At 43.7% G+C, this 20,112-nt stretch overlaps 2 protein-coding genes across 2 annotated transcripts in view; both read left to right on the forward strand.

Moving 5' to 3' along the window:
- The window catches only part of LOC132958952 (type II inositol 3,4-bisphosphate 4-phosphatase-like), a 31,355-nt gene extending 31,128 nt beyond the window's left edge, over positions 1-227 (forward strand). Inside the window, exon 23 of the mRNA XM_061032029.1 lies at positions 1-227. This exon is cut by the window's left edge and continues 945 nt beyond it. The gene's annotated coding sequence lies outside the window, so the exon portion shown is untranslated.
- A 3,107-nt stretch (positions 228-3,334) lies between these two features.
- On the forward strand, positions 3,335-19,790 carry rnf150b (ring finger protein 150b). Its single transcript, XM_061031923.1, has 6 exons — positions 3,335-4,232; positions 9,807-10,057; positions 10,617-10,771; positions 12,018-12,114; positions 12,251-12,521; positions 13,995-19,790. The coding sequence occupies exons 1-6, from the start codon at positions 3,776-3,778 to the stop codon at positions 14,111-14,113; spliced, it is 1,350 nt and encodes a 449-aa protein (XP_060887906.1). The 5' UTR covers positions 3,335-3,775; the 3' UTR covers positions 14,114-19,790.
- Positions 19,791-20,112: the final 322 nt, after the last annotated feature.

Genomic DNA, 20,112 nt, shown 5'->3' on the forward strand with positions numbered 1-20,112 from the left:
TGTGTGTCTGTGTGTGTGTGTGTGTGTGTGTGTCTGTGTGTGTGTGTGTGTGTGTGTCTCTGTGTGTGTGTGTGTGTGTGTGTGTCTGTGTGTGTGTGTGTGTGTGTGTGTGTGTGTGTCTCTGTGTGTGTGTGTCTGTGTGTGTGTGTGTGTGTGTGTCTCTGTGTGTGTGTCTGTGTGTGTGTGTGTCTGTGTGTGTGTGTGTGTGTGTGTGTGTGTCTCTGTGTGTGTGTGTCTGTGTGTGTGTGTGTGTGTCTGTGTGTGTGTGTGTGTGTGTGTGTGTGTGTGTGTGTGTGTCTGTGTGTGTGTGTGTGTGTGTGTGTGTGTCTCTGTGTGTGTGTGTCTGTGTCTGTGTGTGTGTGTGTGTGTGTGTCTGTGTGTGTGTGTGTGTGTGTGTGTGTGTGTGTCTGTGTGTGTGTCTGTGTGTGTCTCTGTGTGTGTGTGTCTGTGTGTGTGTGTGTGTGTGTGTGTCTGTGTGTGTGTGTGTGTGTGTGTGTGTGTGTGTGTGTGTGTGTGTGTGTGTGTGTGTGTGTGTGTGTGCGCGTGCTCAGGGACGGCTGCAGGATGGAGAACGTGCAGAAGAACGTGGGCAGCAGGAAGTTCGCCTTCAGCGGCGTTCAGCTCCTCACCTTCCCCAAACTGTACCGACCTCCAGACGGCAGCTTCGGATGAACACTCGCTCCGTTCTTTTATTTATTTTTCAATTGTCAGACTGTTTTAATCATGAACTGTGAAGTGTTTTAAAATATTATTTCATCTTGTTCCATGTTCACTGCTGCTGTTTGATTTACAAAAATGTTTCTGCAGAAATAAACGACGACTGGATTTTATTTCTGTCACAAATTAATTATTAACCCAAATGGATCATGTTTTCACCCAGCGGCTCCAGTGTTGAAACATGAAGCTGATGCTGAAGTGAAAAATCCTGCAGTTCCACGGGCGTCCACTAGAGGCTGGCTGGAGAAGCACAGGAAGTCACATACACACCCATTCAATTTGCAGCAGAGATTAACATGTTTACAGCCTGGTTTGAAAAATGTAAATTAGATCTTGATCGGCACACACTGAACTGGCTTCAAACATGAATATTTACAGTCTGTTGTATTAACTGATGCAGTCGTTAATTAAACCTCTAGGGGGCCCCACCACCTCCCTCTGACACATCCCCACAATACAGTATGTCTCAGATAATGTCCCAGAAACTCACCAACATTTATGGTTTGTACTGATTTATCCCCATAAAAAATAAAGAGGTGGGAACCTCCCTATGGGGCCCCTACCTCTCACTGCAAGGTTTGCACATTTTGAGCCACTGCTTTGGTTTACAGTTTGTCAGCTCTCCTCTCAGGGGTTGGAATTGTTAAATTCAATATAAAGCTCGGATCCAGTAAACATATTAAGTCTTGTACTGTTCAGGTGTAGAGCAGCTGTTTGTCTGCCGGACCGCCAGGTGGCGCCGCTCACGATCCCTGCGCGCTCAGCTACGTCAAGCCGGAAACATTACAACCGTAAAAATAGTTTTTATCCTTCAGAATAAAATGATTACAACCGATCAAACTTTGAGTTCTGAGGTAATACATGCCACCGAGAGGATGATTAAAAACAACATGGTGACTGATTTAATTTCTGTTGACAGACAAGTAAAGGCTTATACTACAGAGTACCTGCTCTTTGGTAACCATGGAAACCAACAGGATGTTCGGGTTGCTTAGCAACAGTCTAGTCTCAGTTAAGTTGGTGGAGTTAAAAAATAATCAGTTGTTGATTTCTATATTTCCTGCTCTTATAACTGTTGTATAAAATTAGTCTGACACTCGAGGTGGAGATGTTCTGGATGTCAGCACTGCTGTGATTCTCTTCAGGTGGAATCATCAACTTTTATTCATCATCATCATCATCATCAACTTTTATTATTAGACTCATGGTCCATTTTAAAAGACATACAATACAAAAAATAGACAACACACATATACATTAGAATATAAACATTCCCGCCTCTCATACCAATGTCTCCAAAGGTATGACTGGTAGCGTACTGCACTATAACTTGGGTTCGACAGCAGCATTATAATTACATTCTTAAATCTGTACATAAGGTTCCTCAATAAAGCTTGTAAGGTGTTAACTCCTACATTCACAAATAGCTCACTTGCACTCCTCCACCTTGGCTTTTTAAGTAAGATCCTAAAACAATCATTGTAAGCAACCTGAAGTCTGTGCATACTTGATTTTTTTAACTTACCCCATAAGGGGGCAGAATACAGGGGAGTGCAATATGCTCTGAAGAGACATATCTTTACATGATCAGAACACATGAAATCACAGCAGTGCTGAATATTCAGGACGACATCACTCCCCTGGTGTGAATTAGAATACTTTTTACTCAGATGTTGAGATTTGGGCCTGAATTGATCCACAACACTACTTTACAGCTGTAAAAAGTTGGTTTGGGGGTTTAGTTACTATTACAGCTATTCACTGTTCCTAAACTAAGTGAAAGTCTATATTCTTATTTTGGGATATTTTGGGGATACATTTGAATATTCGATTATGTTCGGGGTATTTTGATTATTATTGTTTCATATGAGTTATTTCCATTCATTTATTTTGCTACTTGGGGCATAAGGGTGGAGTCTGTACATGGGTGTGTCTATATAGCCAGGTATCCAGGTGAGACTCAGGTAGGCACCTAATGGGTTAATGTTTTTTTACCAGGAAGCCAGGGCAAGAGAGACAGCAGCATTTTTTTGTTGTTTGTTGCCTGCTTGACTTCTCTGGATAAAATAAACCACCCTAACATCTTCAATCGTCATCTGGACCAGGGATGGGCAACTTTGGTGACGGCAAGGGCCACATTCATTTAATTCTCACTGCCAGAGGGCCAAATTAAACGATTACAGTCGATTATCTCTCAAATTAACTCAACATATACCAGTGATCAAATATTATTATAGACATATTTCTGGTTTTCATGATTTCATGGCAGATTTCATCATGTTTTCTTCATGTTTCCAATTAATTGATGTGTAAAAAATTAACCTGAGGGCCACGTTGAGGGTTGATGGGGGCCGCCAGTTGCCCACCCCTGATCTGGACAATGGACTTATTAATATATCCTGCGTAAGATTCACCCTCTAGGTGCCTCAGTGGCTTTATTATGAGTTTGTGTTAAGTTTATAATTTGTTTGGAATTTTTGTTATTTATAAACTATAGATATCGCCACTAAAGTTACTATTCAAATAAAGGCAGAGAATAAATGAAGAAAATAAAAGCTATTACTTTGAAGCGTGGTGTATTTTATTTTGGAATTAATAACCGGATGTAGAATGTTTACCGTTCTCCGCCTAACGGTCGTTCTCACACAGCAGGCCCAGTCAAAACAAAGCAGCTTAGCTAACCTGTTCAGCTAGCTGTAAATATTTAACACATCATTACTCGTTAACTCTGTGGCGCAGTTTATTTCGCTGTTTTTGTGTTTTATTTAGAGTGTGGTCCTCTCTTCTCTGCCGTTAACCGTCCACGGAGCTGTTTGTTTGTTTGGTTTTGTCGGTGACGGTTGGAGATGCTGCAGACGGCTAACGGAGAGCTGCTCGGTAGGCTGAGAGCGGCGACGAGCAGCAGCGGGTAAACAAGAAAAAACGGTTGAAATAGAGAGAAAGAGGAGCAGGTTTCGACGTTTAAGATAAAAACGGGTTAAATAAAGTGCTGCTCTGCGGGCTGGGAGCATGGTGGAGTAACCGTCTGCTGTTGTTGATCTCACCGGGGAGGCTCAGCATGGCCCCGGGCTCTCTGGTGGCGGCCTGCCGCAGCCTGGCCCTCTCTACCTGGCTGCTCTCCTTCTGCTTCGTGCACCTCCTGTGCCTGGACTTCACGGTGGCCGAGCGGGAGGAGTGGTACACCGCCTTCGTGAACATCACCTACGTGGACCCGGCCACCTCGGAGCTGCGCACGGAGAAGACGGAGTGCGGCCGGTACGGGGAGCACTCCCCGAAGAGGGACGCCAAAGGAGTGCTGGTCCTGCCCGCAGCCCCGCACGACCGGCAGGCCTGCGACCCGAACAGCCGGTTCACCGTGCCCACTCAGAGCGGGGCCTGGATCGCCCTGATAGCCCGGGGGAACTGCACCTACAAGGACAAGATCCGCCACGCTGCAGCCCACAACGCGTCCGCCGTGGTCATCTTCAACGTGGGCTCTGCTAATGTCAACGACACCATCACCATGCCGCATTCAGGTACTGTTTAATGTACACCATCACCATGCCTCATTCAGGTACTGTTTAATGTTAACACCATCACCATGCATCATTCAGGTACTGTTTAATGTTAACACCATCACCATGCATCATTCAGGTACTGTTTAATGTTAACACCATCACCATGCATCATTCAGGTACTGTTTCATGTTAACACCATCACCATGCATCATTCAGGTACTGTTTCATGTTAACACCATCACCATGCCTCATTCAGGTACTGTTTAATGTTAACACCATCACCATGCCGCATTCAGGTACTGTTTCATGTTAACACCATCACCATGCCGCATTCAGGTACTGTTTAATGTTAACACCATAACCATGCCGCATTCAGGTACTGTTTAATGTACACCATCACCATGCCTCATTCAGGTACTGTTTAATGTTAACACCATCACCATGCCGCATTCAGGTACTGTTTAATGTTAACACCATCACCATGCCGCATTCAGGTACTGTTTAATGTACACCATCACCATGCATCATTCAGGTACTGTTTCATGTTAACACCATCACCATGTCGCATTCAGGTACTGTTTAATGTACACCATCACCATGCCGCATTCAGGTACTGTTTAATGTACACCATCACCATGCCTCATTCAGGTACTGTTTAATGTTAACACCATCACCATGCCTCATTCAGGTACTGTTTAATGTTAACACCATCACCATGCCGCATTCAGGTACTGTTTAATGTTAACACCATCACCATGCCTCATTCAGGTACTGTTTAATGTACACCATCACCATGCCTCATTCAGGTACTGTTTAATGTACACCATCACCATGCCGCATTCAGGTACTGTTTCATGTTAACACCATCACCATGCCTCATTCAGGTACTGTTTCATGTTAACACCATCACCATGCCCCTTTCAGGTACTGTTTCATGTTAACACCATCACCATGCCTCATTCAGGTACTGTTTAATATTAACACCATCACCATGCCTCATTCAGGTACTGTTTAATGTACACCATCACCATGCCTCATCCAGGTACTGTTTAATGTTAACACCATCACCATGCCTCATTCAGGTACTGTTTAATATTAACACCATCACCATGCCTCATTCAGGTACTGTTTAATGTACACCATCACCATGCCTCATTCAGGTACTGTTTAATGTTAACACCATCACCATGCCTCATTCAGGTACTGTTTAATATTAACACCATCACCATGCCTCATTCAGGTACTGTTTAATGTACACCATCACCATGCCTCATTCAGGTACTGTTTAATGTACACCATCACCATGCCTCATTCAGGTACTGTTTAATGTACACCATCACCATGCCTCATTCAGGTACTGTTTAATGTTACTTTATTTAATGTCATTTATATGCAGTGTAACACGTTAAAACATCAACATCCTGCTGGTTTACTGTGAGGGCTGCTTGTGCTCAGGACGAGGATTGTTGTGATAGAAGATTTTAAAACTAAATCAAACGATTTCGATTCCATGGCAAAAAGATTTTAAGTCCTATGCATCTAATATTCATCATCATTTGTTGTTTTTGAGTATCAAAAAATTGCAAACAAACACATGCAGTCTAAATTGCACAAATACGTTTTGCAATAATTGATGGATTCACTCCTCTCCTGCACCTTTCTTATGAAGTAGATGTAGTTCTTGATCAGTGTCATTGTATTGTTTTTACAATACCATTTTACAACTTTAATTCATCACCATGCCCCATCCAGGTTCTGTTATTGAGACCTGCTGCACACACAGATGTAAATACACACACATGCACAAACAGCATCATATGTGCCTGAAGTGACCTTGCACCTCTCGAGCTACCAGACTTGGCTTTCAGGGGGACTTGAACCGACGACCTCCGGTTCCCAACCTAAGTCCCTCCAGACTGAGCTGAAACCTGTCGTGGATGTGACGACTTTGAAGAGATGTTTTTTGATGGCTCTCTTCACAGTTAGTGTGAAGTGATCAGGCAGCGAGCTTTATGATTCAGGACGGTTAAATAAAAACACATGGATGTTTGTTGGTTGATTTCCTGGTTGTGATGAAGGAGCGACACGATTGGAGGTTGTTAGAAGATGTGAAGTATTTGGACAGACGTTCAGAACATCGAGCTGAAACGTTTGAAGACATTCTGATCTTCTCCAATGTTTATTCTTAAAACTGAAGGTCTTTCAGTGTCCTGCTTATTGTTCAGACAACGTTTGTGATCTGAAGAGTTGACTTTGACCGTTTATTTTATCCTTCTCAGACTTTTTTCAAGTTCAGAGAACGTTTTTGATCTGCATAGACGATGATCCGGTGGCAGCTCTGCTCGGAGGTTTCCTGCTGAGTCAGTGAGCTGTGAAACATGACGGTGTCGATCCGTCTGATGTGGTGATCAGACAAACTGCTGAGTGCACGTCTCTGACGCTGCCGGACCTCTTCACTGCTGCAGATTGATGTAACATCAGACGTGTTGTTGCTCTCTGTGAGGAGGAAGACGTTGTTATTCTCTCACAGCTGTTTCTGTCGGCCCCCTCAGGGATCCCCAAACTTCCCACAGCAGCTTGTTTACTCTAAATCAACTTCCTCCTGACATGTTCAACATCGGGGTCAGTGTGTGACGTTTCTGCTCGATCCCTGATCTGATTTATGAGCCGACAGTGAACTCTTTCCTTCTTTATATTAAGGGACTTTCACTAAAGGAGTGTTTGGATCCAGATGATCTCTAGATTTTGTGTCTACGTTGTGATTATGATGCCGGTCCAGGGTAGTAACTAACGGTTACTCTGATTATAACGAGTTATTTTAACTCCTCCAGGTCTGCTGTGCCCCCCCCCCCCCCCCCCCACCCCCGTAATCCTTAAACGCTCCTAAAATCTGAACAGGACCAAATGTTCATCACTTTTACTTTCATACAAGATGAAAGAAGCAGCACGTCTTCACATTTGAGAAGCTGAAACAGAAAGGTTTCAAGACCAGTGCAGAGCTGGCTAAACACTGAAAAGCTACATAGTGTGTGTGTGTGTGTGTGTGTGTGTGTGTGTGTGTGTGTGTGTGTGTGTGTGTGTGTGTGTGTGTGTGTGTGTGTGTGTGACATTGATCCCACGGGTTTATTTTTAGACTGAGACCAATCAATTAGTGTCTCTGTTTGTTTGGAGAGGTTGAATCGAGTTCAGTTCAGGCCTCGCGGGGAGTTTATCCAACTTGTGGTCAGCCAACACACACACACACACACACACACACAAACACAGCCAGCACACCCGAAGTTGAGTCTTCATTTCCTCCAGAATAATCTCTCTCTCTCTCTCCCTGGTTTTTTACTCTATCCACTGTCCTATCTCTAAAAGAGGCAAAACACCCAAAAAAACCAAATCTTCAGGACGCGGTGGGCACTGCCCTCGACATCGAGTAGGGCGCTCTGCAGAAGAGATGCGCACACGAGCAAAAAGAAATGTCGCACGTTGCTAGGTGACCGTAACAGCAGAAGGGAAAAAGCTACTTTTGGGATACACAATCAATTAGATGTGATTCAGCTCCACGTCTTCATCAGTGTTTGTGAAAAACTGTAAAAAAAAAAGTTACAACAAGTTAAAAACCTCTTCCGTCAGCTCGTCAGGAGAATGTGTGTCACCGTGTGCGTCTCGTTTGTTGTAAACGTGCGTCAACACGACGCCACATTCCCGGACTCTCTGCTCCTCAAAGGAACAAACACCAACTTTCTTTCCTCATGGCTTCATTCTCCCCTTGAAGAGTTTCTAATAAAACCGTCCGTTATGGTGAATGTTTGAAATAAAACTTCTCAGCAGTTTTAACTTCCTGTTTTCACGTTCCCTTCCTCTCGGGGTGTTTGGTGTTCGAGGTCCGTCATGTTTCAGTCACAAGGACGACCTCAAAGGAACAAACGGCCTGAACATCACAGACTCTCATTTCGTCCTCCTCACGTCTGCAGGGCTGAAGGAGAACGTGTTCAGACAGAGACCGTGTGATGTTTCACCGTCCCAACCAGCAGCTGTTGATGTTTGGTTGTAGCTCGAGGCTAACGCCACTCCGTTGACTCGCTCTTTAGCGTTACATGAACGACCGTCTAACTTTTGATGACCCTCTGTGGTGAACCGAAGTTTGCTGCTTCCCTTTTTATCTCTTTATGTTTCTCATGAGGCACTTTCAGCCTCATTTTCTCTCAAATCTTAACGCCACATTTTGCAGAAACGGTTGAGGCCGTGTCACGCCGCGTCCTAACACCACGCAGATGTTGGATATCGTGTCGACATCGCACACGATTGCACGCCGACTGTCCACGCTGCATCCATTAAATATTTACTTCTCTGCTCTGTGAATTTTAGTTTCCCCTTTCAAACATTAAAACATGTGGTGCTTTTATTTTGAAGGTGGACAACCTGCATTGTGGTGCTGCTTCCTGAGCTCTAAAACGCCCTCGCCGTTGTTGATGTTTTTTGTCACTGCACGCTTAGATGTTAACAGTTTAACTTTTGGAACTGCGTCACTGACCAATCAGAATCAAGACAGGATTTGGCTTACATCAGCTTTGTCAACATGTAGCATCACGGTCCGAGAGGAACAACATTTTTCAAAATAAAACCAGGAAGTAAAGTTAACTATTGAAATTCAGTGATTAATCTTGATTACAATAACTCGCAGCCCTACTCACTTATTTAATATAACATTTTATTAATCTGCTGTTATCACGTGGTCAGCTGTTTTAATACTTTATAATAAACACTGTGAACACAGAACACGTCTTCATGACTCGTCATCGGGCACGTCTGGGTTTACTGTTTATTTTTAGAGTCTCTGGTGGGTGGGCGAGGAGGTGGTCGTCATGGTGATATGAGAGGCTGGGGGGGCGTTGATGAGTAGAGATTTTCAATGGATCATTGAAGTGAATACAACCTGCTCGAATCAAAGACAGAGGAATAATACCGTGATGATATGAGGCCCGTTTGTTTTAATCAGAACCCCAAAAGTACCCGTGTTTTCAGAAAGTACTGCCAGGAACTTTTTGTGTGGGGAAATAAAGTCCTTGAGCTTCACTGAGAACCTTTTATTTAGCACTGGAGATAAATTCCTCCTGCTACATTCAACATGTTTACATTAAAGGTGACATATCCTCCTCTTCTTCTTCAGTTTAAATAATTCTCAGAGCTCCTCAAAACATGTGTGTGAAGTTTCTTGTTCTAAATCCACTCTGATCCTGTATTTGATCATGTCTATAAACCCCTCTATTTCAGCCCTGCTCAGAACAGGCTGTTTCTGTGTCTGTACCTTTAAATATGTAAATGAGCGGTGTCTGACCACGCCCCCTCTCTGGAAGGGCTTGGGTGAACTCGGTCTTTCTCGCTCCATGTCCTGTTGTTTACGGTGAGAAGGCAGACTCAGAGGGCAGAACAAACACCTAGCTGTGGGAGTGTCACCCACCTGGGGGAGGGGCTACTGCCCTTTGTGATGTCATGAAGGGAAAATCTACAAGAGGAGGGACTTTTCTCATCATTTTAATTCTGTCCAATGTTTCTTTTTTAAAACCAGTGTAATAATGCTCTGTGTCTTCCTCCCCTCCTCAGGTACGGGCGAGGTGGTCGCCATCATGATCCCGGAGCCCAAAGGACGCGAGGTGGTGTCGCTGCTGGAGCGCAACGTGACGGTCACCATGACGATCACCATCGGGACGAGGAACCTGCAGAAGTACGTGAGCAGGACGTCGGTGGTGTTCGTGTCCATCTCGTTCATCGTGCTGATGATCATCTCACTCGCCTGGCTCGTCTTCTACTACATCCAGAGGTTCCGATACGCCAACGCACGGGACCGCAACCAGGTACACACACACACACACACACACACACACACACACACACACACACACACACACACACACACACACACACACACACACTCTCACCTAGCTGGTTTAACTCAACATTTTCCGAGGTAGCCTAGTGGTTGTGTTGAGCGCCCGTGCACAGAGGCTGTTGTCCTCGTTGCAATGGCCGTGGGTTCGAATCTGACCCCGGCCCTTTTGCTGCATGTCATCCCCTCTCTCTCTCCTCCCCACACTTCCTGTCTCTCTTCCTCTGTCCTGTCCAATGAAGGCTAAAATGGCGTTTATATCTCCGGACATGCAGAGAAATTTGATTCAGTCTTGAATAAATCTGCAGCTTTCAGTGACATCAGGAGGTTTAGTGACATCATCGGCATGTCTGTGTGACAAATAAAATAATCAGAGAAGAAGAAGTAGAGATCTGGAGGACCCTCTGAGAACAGGAAGCAGGTTTTTGTTTGGTCTGTTGTGATCCGTCCTGAATGTTTACCTGAGGAGCTTCAAACATCAAAGATCCAAACCATCTGCCTCCCCCCCTCCTTCTTTTCCCCAACAGCGTCGTCTTGGCGACGCGGCGAAGAAGGCGATCAGCAAGCTGCAGGTTCGCACCATCAGGAAAGGCGACCAGGAGACGGAGGCCGACTTCGACAACTGTGCCGTCTGCATCGAGGGCTACAAGCCCAACGACGTGGTCCGCATACTGCCCTGCAGGTAAACACGCCCACAGAGTCCCACATGTCGCTTTGAAGTGAGGAAGATGAAAGGGATGAAAGCTGCAGGATTCAGGAAGTTTAAAGGAACAGCTGCAGTTAAAGAATCAATGAAGGTGTGATGACGGAGCGTGTGTCAGCATTAAGTAACGGTATATCAGTCGCTCCAGAACAGGACACAAAAAAAAAGGTATTAAAAATATTAAGCCTGGCTCACACTTTACGAGTGAAATCGGGACGGAGCGTTGACAATTGTTAATAAAGTTTCATTTGAAAAAAACAAAGGACGACGGTTGGTGAAAGAGAAGGAAGTGAAGTTGTTGTAGGATATAGAAAAGTTGATACAATTGTAGATATATGGAGACAAGTTTCAGAAAAGTGCTGCACTGATGATCTGTACTGAAAAGTAAAAAAAAAAGACAGAAAAACGCCGGGTTGCTTCCTTCCACTGGTCGCCATGACTACAGTCCTCCCTTGTCTCTCGTGATTATATTGTAGTCACACACATGACATAATCGTCAAGTTTTTAAATTCTAAATATCAAACATGTTTGAAATAAATCGGTGGCGTCCCCGACGATCACCGGGCAGATCGGGGACGTTAAGATTGGGTCTTTGTACCGCTCACAGTACGAGATCATCTGAACAGAGAATCCGGTCCGAGCAGCCTCGAGTCGGGAGAGACCCTGAGATTGTCAGGAAGGAAGAATCAGAGGTCAAAGCGGCCTGATTATCCTGCAGAGTGAGCCGGGCTTAATACACCGGGTTCCAAAGACCTGTGATTGTTCAAATCTGTCCAGTTTTTATGTTCTTTACTGAACATGTTTCTTTAGTTCCTCGTGTTGAAAAGTTCTCCAAAAGTTTTCCATCAAAACAATAAAAACTCACTTTCCTCAAAGTAAGACGAGGAAGCGGTTTGAAACCTCGGCCATAAACAAGACGTGAGGTTTATTAACCCCGTGGTGACTTTTTGAAGAGCTGTTCTTTACATCATCAAAGCAGATCTTTGAGTTTCTGTTAAAGTAATGATCGACACTACGACTCTGATCGACTGCAGCCGGCGTTTTGTTCCCCCAGGAGAGACGAGCAAAGATTATGACACGAGCTTTTCAAAATAAAAGCATGCTGACACAGACTGTGTAACGGCTCAAAACAAAACCATCTTAAACATGGTCGTCCAGCCACCTGTTTCTGATGTGTCGGCAGAATAACTCATCGACCTCTTGGTTTGTTTCTCTCTTTTTTTAGACATTTGTTCCATAAGAGCTGCGTGGACCCGTGGCTGCTCGATCATCGCACGTGTCCCATGTGCAAGATGAACATCCTCAAAGCTCTGGGCATCGCTGTGAGTCCGACACGCTTTAACGACCATTAGATTTAAGAATTTAATTTAAGAGACTTAAATACATTTTTCATCTTCAGTTTTTTCCAAAACGTCTGAATTTCTGAAACATGTTTTCTGACGGACGTTTCTCCTCCAGCTGAATGCGGACTGTCTGGACGACCTGCCGCTGGACTACGACCTCGCCCTGGGTGGTGTTGGCGGGGGCGGTGGAGTCGGAGTGGGCGGGGTCGGGGCCCTGGCACTGGAGGCCGTGGTGTCCGGGGCGTCAAGCGACGGCACGCTGAGCGAGGGAGGCTCCTCGGTGGTGCTCGACCCCGGGGTGAGACGGGTGGGACTCCCGCAGGACTACCAGGACCCGGACACCCTGAGAGACAGCCCAGTGACAGCCACCACGGACACACACACAGGTAACACACACACACACACACACACACAGGTAACACACACACACACACACACACACAGGTAACACACACACACACACACACACACACACACACACACACAGGTAACACACACACACACAGGTAACACACACACACACACACACACAGGTAACACACACACACACACACACACACACAGGTAACACACACACACACACACACACACACAGGTAACACACACACACACACACAGGTAACACACACACACACACACACACACACACACAGGTAACACACAAACACACACACACACAGGTAACACACACACACAGGTAACACACACACACACACACACACACAGGTAACACACACACACACACACAGGTAACACACACACACACAGGTAACACATACACACACACAGGTAACACACACACACACACACAGGTAACACACACACACACACACACACACACAGGTAACACACACACACACACAGGTAACATACACACACACACACACACAGGTAACACACACACACACACACAGGTAACACACACACACACACACACACACAGGTAACACACACACACACACACACACAGGTAACACACACACACACACAGGTAACATACACACACACTGGCCGCTCTCTCGTTTCCTCCATCCTCGCTCCTCAGAGGCGACGTCCGGTTCAAGTGAGGAGCGAGGAAATGAAAACTGAGAGACATGAGAAGCACGCCGTGTAGGAGGGATGGTCGTTGGTTTTCAGTGAAACATTAAGTGGTGTTATACTGACACCTGGTGGTGGTTTGGCTACATTACACTTTAAAGCTGAATGTCTTCAACATGAGGATGTTTTTATGGCGAATCAGAGAGGAACGAAACAGGAAGTAAAAATGTAATTACCCAGAGATATAAAATGTTTATAATATATTTAATATCACATTTATAAAGAAGTAATTTGTTGTTTCCTTCAGGACTGAATAGTCAACTTTTTATAATGGTGTGAGTTATAATTTATAATTTGATTTATTCGACATCTTTAAGCTTTTTAATAAGGGAACATGAGCTGAATGAACAGAATATGTTTTATTTATTGTTTATTTTGATGTTGGGTGATAATTCATTTTTAAAACTTCCCAGTATCCGAGACAAATTTCAAAGAAACCTTGAACTTTGACTTTTAGACTCAACATGAAATATCTCGTCGTTAGGATGTCGATCGGCTCTTTGATCAATGATCAGTATCTCGTTGGTTTCCTCTCAGTTCCTCTCGCCGCACTAAAAAAAACAGACAAAGTCGAATAATCCCATAATAAACATGATAAACTCTGACCTTTAGGAGCTGCTGCACGCTGATCCAAACACAAATCATGACAAAGGTTTATAGATTGAAAAAGTTTTAAAAACACAAACTATAACCGCCTGGTGAAAAGTAAACCAGGTCTTGTTTTGAGTCTTTCTTCTCACGTCTCTCCCTCCGTCTTTCAGGTGAGCTGCAGCCAATGGCGAGCAGCGCCTCCGTTGCCTCCTTGGTCATCACCGTGGAAACTGGTCTCTCAGACGAGGAGGGGCCAATGGAGCCGTCTCAGCTCGGGGACAAGTCCTGAGAGGAGCCAGACAGAACCAAACCAGAATCCAAGAGCCAAAACTGGACTTAGATTTGTGAAAAGACTCGAGCGGACGACCCGACTGAAACCAGATCAGCACCAAACCTGAGCGCACTAGACTCCAGCATGACGGTTTCAGGTATCTCTTTTTGGACGTTGCTGAACCAAACCTTAATCTATGGCCCCCAAGTGGACTTTGGCCCTGCTGGGTTTAGATGCTGTCATGGCACTTTGGACGCTAGTTGGATGACTCTGTGGGTTGGTTTGGATCTGGACTCCAAGAATACTGACTGACCTTTGGCTTTGTTCTTCGTCTCCACTCTTGGCGAGGATGGACCAGGACCAACCGTGGTTGTCTTCCAGCTAGTTCACCGTAATGTTTCCCTCGTCTCTCCTTGGATTAACCACATGAACCAACGCTCCATGGGATATAACTCGTCTACCCCTCTGTGGTCGCTTCCCTAGATGTCCTGACCTACGTTTTCCCTGAGTCCATTCTGTTTCTAGAAATAAAGTTCCCAGCTTCTTAAACCTGAAGGATTCAAATAAAACCTGGTTCTTCATTTCAAATATAGTCAAACTCGTCTCCAGACTCGATGGACTTCCAAAGATTGGATGGGAATCTCGCCTCTTTATTCGAGTAAACAGGGTTGAACCGCAGAAACTCAACTGCCAAAAAAAACGGATGAACTCTTCAGAGAACATCGATCTCCCATCGTTGGCGAATCTGAGAGATCTCGGCGAATCCTTGAGAACTCCAAACACACAACCTGTGTGTTTTAAAAGTATCTGTGAGCGATCCGGGCCAGAAATCTTGATCCACCTGTATATTTTTACTGGTTCTGATTCAGTAAGGATTGCTCTTGTCTTTGGACCTTTTTGTGGAGTATTCTGTTTCCTGGTGTTTCCAGGTAGAGAGGCACAAAAACGAACACACTTCCAAGCTTCATGGAAAGGAAGGCTACTTACTCTTCTGTTCTGGACATTTGGGAAGAATCAATCTCTGGTTAATTTAAGTCATTTGATTTTGCCAGTTGTTGGTGTGTGCGGTGACTGACTTTAGTTTAGGAACTCTTAATTCAAAAGGACACGCGATGGGCCGAGGATTGTTCCTGTTTTTGTGCCAGTTTTGCTCAAACGGTTGATTGATCGGGACAGCATTACAGCTACAGTTTGACGCAGTATTGACCAATAACTACACAGTATTTTGTTTAGCTTGTCTGTAAAATTCAAGATTTCTTTATCTTAACAGAACTCGGACAGTATTTGATTTAGGTGTTTTCTGTCCTCGCTTGTAGTTCCAAACAGGGTTCCTTTGTGCATCCAGAGACCTGACACTAAGATATACTCCTGACTGAACGTACAAAGTCTCAAGACTCCTAAAGGCTAGTTAACTGTAAATCACAGATCGATATAAGTGGAACATGTGAGAGTAGTGGGAGATATTTCATGTTGGGCCTTAAGACGTTTGGAAACATTAGATAAGAGATGCCATCATCATGAAGGAGAGTTTCAGCTGCATTAACATCAGTCGTCCTCTCTAAATAGTTTCTGTATTCTCAAAGCCAGAAAACAACCCATACCGCTGGGAAAACAAGTTTTTATTGAAAGAGAACCAAGGTGAGGCCGAGTGATGACAACCATGGTCAACCATCCAAGCATCATGGTTTGAAACTACGAAACGGTCGACCTCCCAAGACTGGGAACTCAAACTGAGGCCTGTGAACCTTGTCAGTTCCAATGAAGTCCATTCAACCAGATGACCACATCATCAACACTGTGGACAGAAACTTAGTGCGGTTCACCCCGAACGGAAAGTTAGGGGGGAAAACCAGAAGTGGAAAGTTCTGACAGCAGATTAGAAAGATTCTGACAGATTTTAGTAGAAAGCTAAAAGCTAAATGGAGATACAACGGAAGGAATTTAGTCAGTCCTTCATTTTAGAACGAGACAGGTTTATAAAGAAATCTCTCATATTTTAATCCGGGTCATTTTGGATTCAAAACTTGCCCCCCGAGAATTAAAGCTACTGTTTTGGCCATAGAGTTCCTATCTGTAACTTTGAAGAGAGAGATGTTATAAAGACCTTTCATATAGAAAAAGGTCAGAAAATGTGTGCTCAAACAGGCCGTTTGGAGATTTCCCTTTATGACATCACAAAGGGCAGTAGCCCCTCCCCCAGGTGGGTGACACTCCCACAGCTAGGTGTTTGTTCTGCCCTCTGAGTCTGCCTTCTCACCGTAAACAATAGGACATGGAGCGAGAAAGACCGAGTACACCCGAGCCCATCCAGAGAGGGGGCGTGGTCAGACACAGCTCATTTACATATTTAAAGGTACAGACACAGAAACAGCCTGTTCTGAGCAGGGCTGAAATAGAGGGGTTTATAGACATGATCAAATACAGGATCAGAGTGGATTTAGAACAAGAAACTTCACACACATGTTTTGAGGAGATCTGAGACTTATTTAAACTGAAGAAGAGGAGGAGGATATGTCACCTTTAAACCCCAATGATTACTTTGCAGCCATGGAATATTTCCAATTGTTTTAGAATATAAAAGATAGGACTGAGGTTTGAAAATAATGGAACTGTCCTTCCAAAAGTTAAAAAGATGAAAACTTTCCTCATCAGTCTTCCATCGTGGCCGTCTTTTAAGAGTCGTAACGCTTGACACGTCGGAACCCTGTTTCTGGTGTTTCTTTGTGTTCTTGTCCGATTGTCCGTCCGTCCTTCACCCTGTCCTCGTGCTGCCTTTAAACCATTTTAACTACAACCCTGACAATCACAGTTTTGATGTTTTACTTGATGGTCGGGGATCTTTTCTCTGAACTTAAGCTAACATAAGAAGCATTATGTGTACCACGAGAAGCTTAAGCTGCCATTGGAACGCCACAAAAACAAACTGTGACAGACCACAGGAAGTGAAAGGAGTTAGTCGCTAAATATCTTTCCCTGCCCTCGTGAGTGTAGTTCAGCTGAGAGCCGAGGATGTAAATAAAAAAAAATGTAAATTCAACATGTTCACTGCTCCACCTGGCGTCACCGTCGGTTTGCCAAACCGGCGTGCAGACTGCGATCATGTCATGGTGTCTCTGGCGCTGTGAGCTTCCCTGAAAATACTAGAAAGATAAAGATTGTCGTCTATTTTGATACCAGAAAAGACGTTTATTTTTGTAATGAAGACGCCAAGCAGCAAAGACTGACCCCTCCCCCGCCTCGATACAGCACGGCCTGTTGATTCTCAATGTGATTGAGCGCTGAGCGGGCAGATTTAATTGTTGACTATTTGTGTATTTGTACATACATACTGGACGCAAAGGACCTTGATGATATGAAGCTAAATTATTCTAAACATTCAGGATCTGATTGTCGATGTAGCCTGAAGAAAACGGAGTCAGAGTGTAGGCTGGACCACCAGCGCCGAGCTGTTTGAAAACTTTATTCTTGGGCGTTCAAAACGTCTTAACTCCGTTGACTACGAAGCCAATTTGACCAACAGCCCCAGAAATAAATAAAACGATAAACGTTGAGTGTTATTGGGTTTTTAACGGTGAAATGTTTGGCTCAGGGGAAATCAAATGGTACACATTTGTAAGATTAAAAAGCCGTTTTTGTGTCGGCGCTCCAGTCCTACTTCTGAGTCCGTTTTCTCTCGAACGATTTTAAGTGTTTTTAAGTTTCTTCCTACTTTGCTTCCTAATCTTTCTTCTGTCCTCACAGTTACATTTCAGGGCTCTCGGTTCACTCAGTTATCTAGTAGACGACAAACACTAGTTAATTTAAACACTAGTAAAAAAAAATGGTGCCGAGCGTATTCGTTGTAATATATGAATGATTGACCCGTTTACGTTTGCCTTTTCTTGGATCATTTTCAGCAAAATATTTGAATTAAAATGACTTCCTTTGTGTTGTAAGCTTTATTTTTTAAGGATTTCATGTTTTTTTTCTCACATTTGCTGTTTTCTTTCTCTAATTTATTTTTCATGACTGCAACTCTGCGGCCGCAGTAGTGAAAAGGAACTGAACCGAATCTTTATTTTGTTGTGTAGACCGAGGCTGCCGCGGCACGAGGGGTCCCCCCAGGTATCAACGTTGATTCTCAAAAACTCTTTTATTGTGAAGAGAAACCTTTCTGTAGTACCTCGTAGTAGACGCTAATTAGCACAGAGAGCTGGCGTTGACTTTTGGTAACAATCGGATGTTTTGCCACTTTGATGCCATTTTGTTTTGTCTTGATTCTTTACTCGGACAAAATTTAACTTTTGACTTTTGACCGTATTTCTCAGTTTAAATATTTTGGTTCTACGACCAATTTTTGTGAAATGCATCAGCACAAGTATAAACCAAGCGGTAACCTGGCGGGATGAAAAAGACAAAAGCAGAAGTGCAAACTCCTGCAGTTCATCGAGTGTCCACTAGAGGCTGGCTGCAGAAGCATCTGAAGTCACATACACACCACAGCCAAAATAGCTAAAAAAGTTCAATCTTAAGTTTCCTACTTTGTAACAAATGGACGAATATCTTCTAAATAACCCAACCGACTAATTAAACAGAAGAACCTAACATGCAATTATGTCGACTGTATCTCAAAAAGATTAATCTTAACACAAGTTCTGAATCGTAAATAATGAATGTCTTTTAGGTAACATGCTTCGATAGTTATATGTAATATAGACATTGTACTTTTGATAAATTGTTAAATATGGGACCCCCCGTGTCACTGCCAGTAATGACGTCTGATTGGTTCTATGTTCTTTCCGGGATGCTGTGTTTTGATCGGTTGTTCAGCAGTTTTTGTTGATGCACTTTAATTCTCTTTCTCTGGAAGGTTCTGGAAAACCCTTTCTCCCTTCTTTTACTTTCAATTTGGGAATTAATTTAATTTAATCCTACCTTTTCTCAGTCTATAACTCCCCTGTGTTATTTTGATTCGGTGTTTGACTCGTTTTTCTGAATGATTCGATTGTTGAAAATGAGCGGGTGTTTCTTTTTTGTTCTGTTTTTTTTTTTTTTTATGGTATTGATTATGTTGTGAATTCTGGGTCAGGAGAAGACTTTCTGGGCCATATTAATCTACAAACTGTTTGTGTTTGTAGACAGACTGCCATATTTTTTGCCATATTTGGGAGCTGTGTACTTTCTAATCTCGTCACTTAAGCCACAATGTCCCAGTCGAGGAGAATGTTTTAATTTCCAACATCTGCCTATAAACACATGGACGGTGTTCAGAGAATAGAGTGAGAAATATAAAAACCAACACAAAGCCTGTGTAAGTGGATTTAAACGATTTTGGCAAGTCAAAAAACGTTAAAAAAAATTAGCCTTCAACCTCAGCTATAGAAGAGGGTGTCATCGGCATAACGGAGAAGAACGGAGCTAATAGTTCAGATCCTTCCAGAGAGACTGCAAGAGTTGAGTAACGATCCGCTGCGTCTGTGGCCATGTCAACTCTTCAGCTACGATGACAACAGGGTGTGACATGGTGTTGTGTGTGTTTCTGCTATTTTAATTGTTTTACAGAGCGTCCGTTTGCGTTGTTGTCCTGTGCACGCAAACATAGAAATGCATACACGTGTAAATACAATTGGCGGGTTGATGCCATGCTGTTTCTGTGTTTCAGTTGTTGCACGTGTTCTGATTCAGGCCAGAATTTAAATAAAATTTATTGCAAGTTTTTGTTTTTATCCCAGCCTTGTGTTTGTGTGTCATCTTCTGATTTCTCTTTAAATAAAATATTTAGCAGAGCAGTCTGCATCGTACGACTGAATCTTCATACTGTATGTCTCATAGAATTGTCTTTTTTAATGCTTCTGTTCCACAAATTAGCTTTCCAAAGATACAGAGCAATCATTTATTATTTTTAAAGGAGCATTATGTAACTCTGACGCCTAGTGTTTGAAATTGGTGATGCAGTCCCTGTTGTGGACTCTGAAGCTTCAGTGTTTATCCAGCTCTGCATGGGTCTGTAAACCTTTCTGTGTTCTAACCTCTCTCCA

The sequence above is a fragment of the Labrus mixtus genome, chromosome 23, assembly GCF_963584025.1.
Source record: "Labrus mixtus chromosome 23, fLabMix1.1, whole genome shotgun sequence".
Lineage (NCBI taxonomy): Eukaryota > Metazoa > Chordata > Actinopteri > Labriformes > Labridae > Labrus > Labrus mixtus.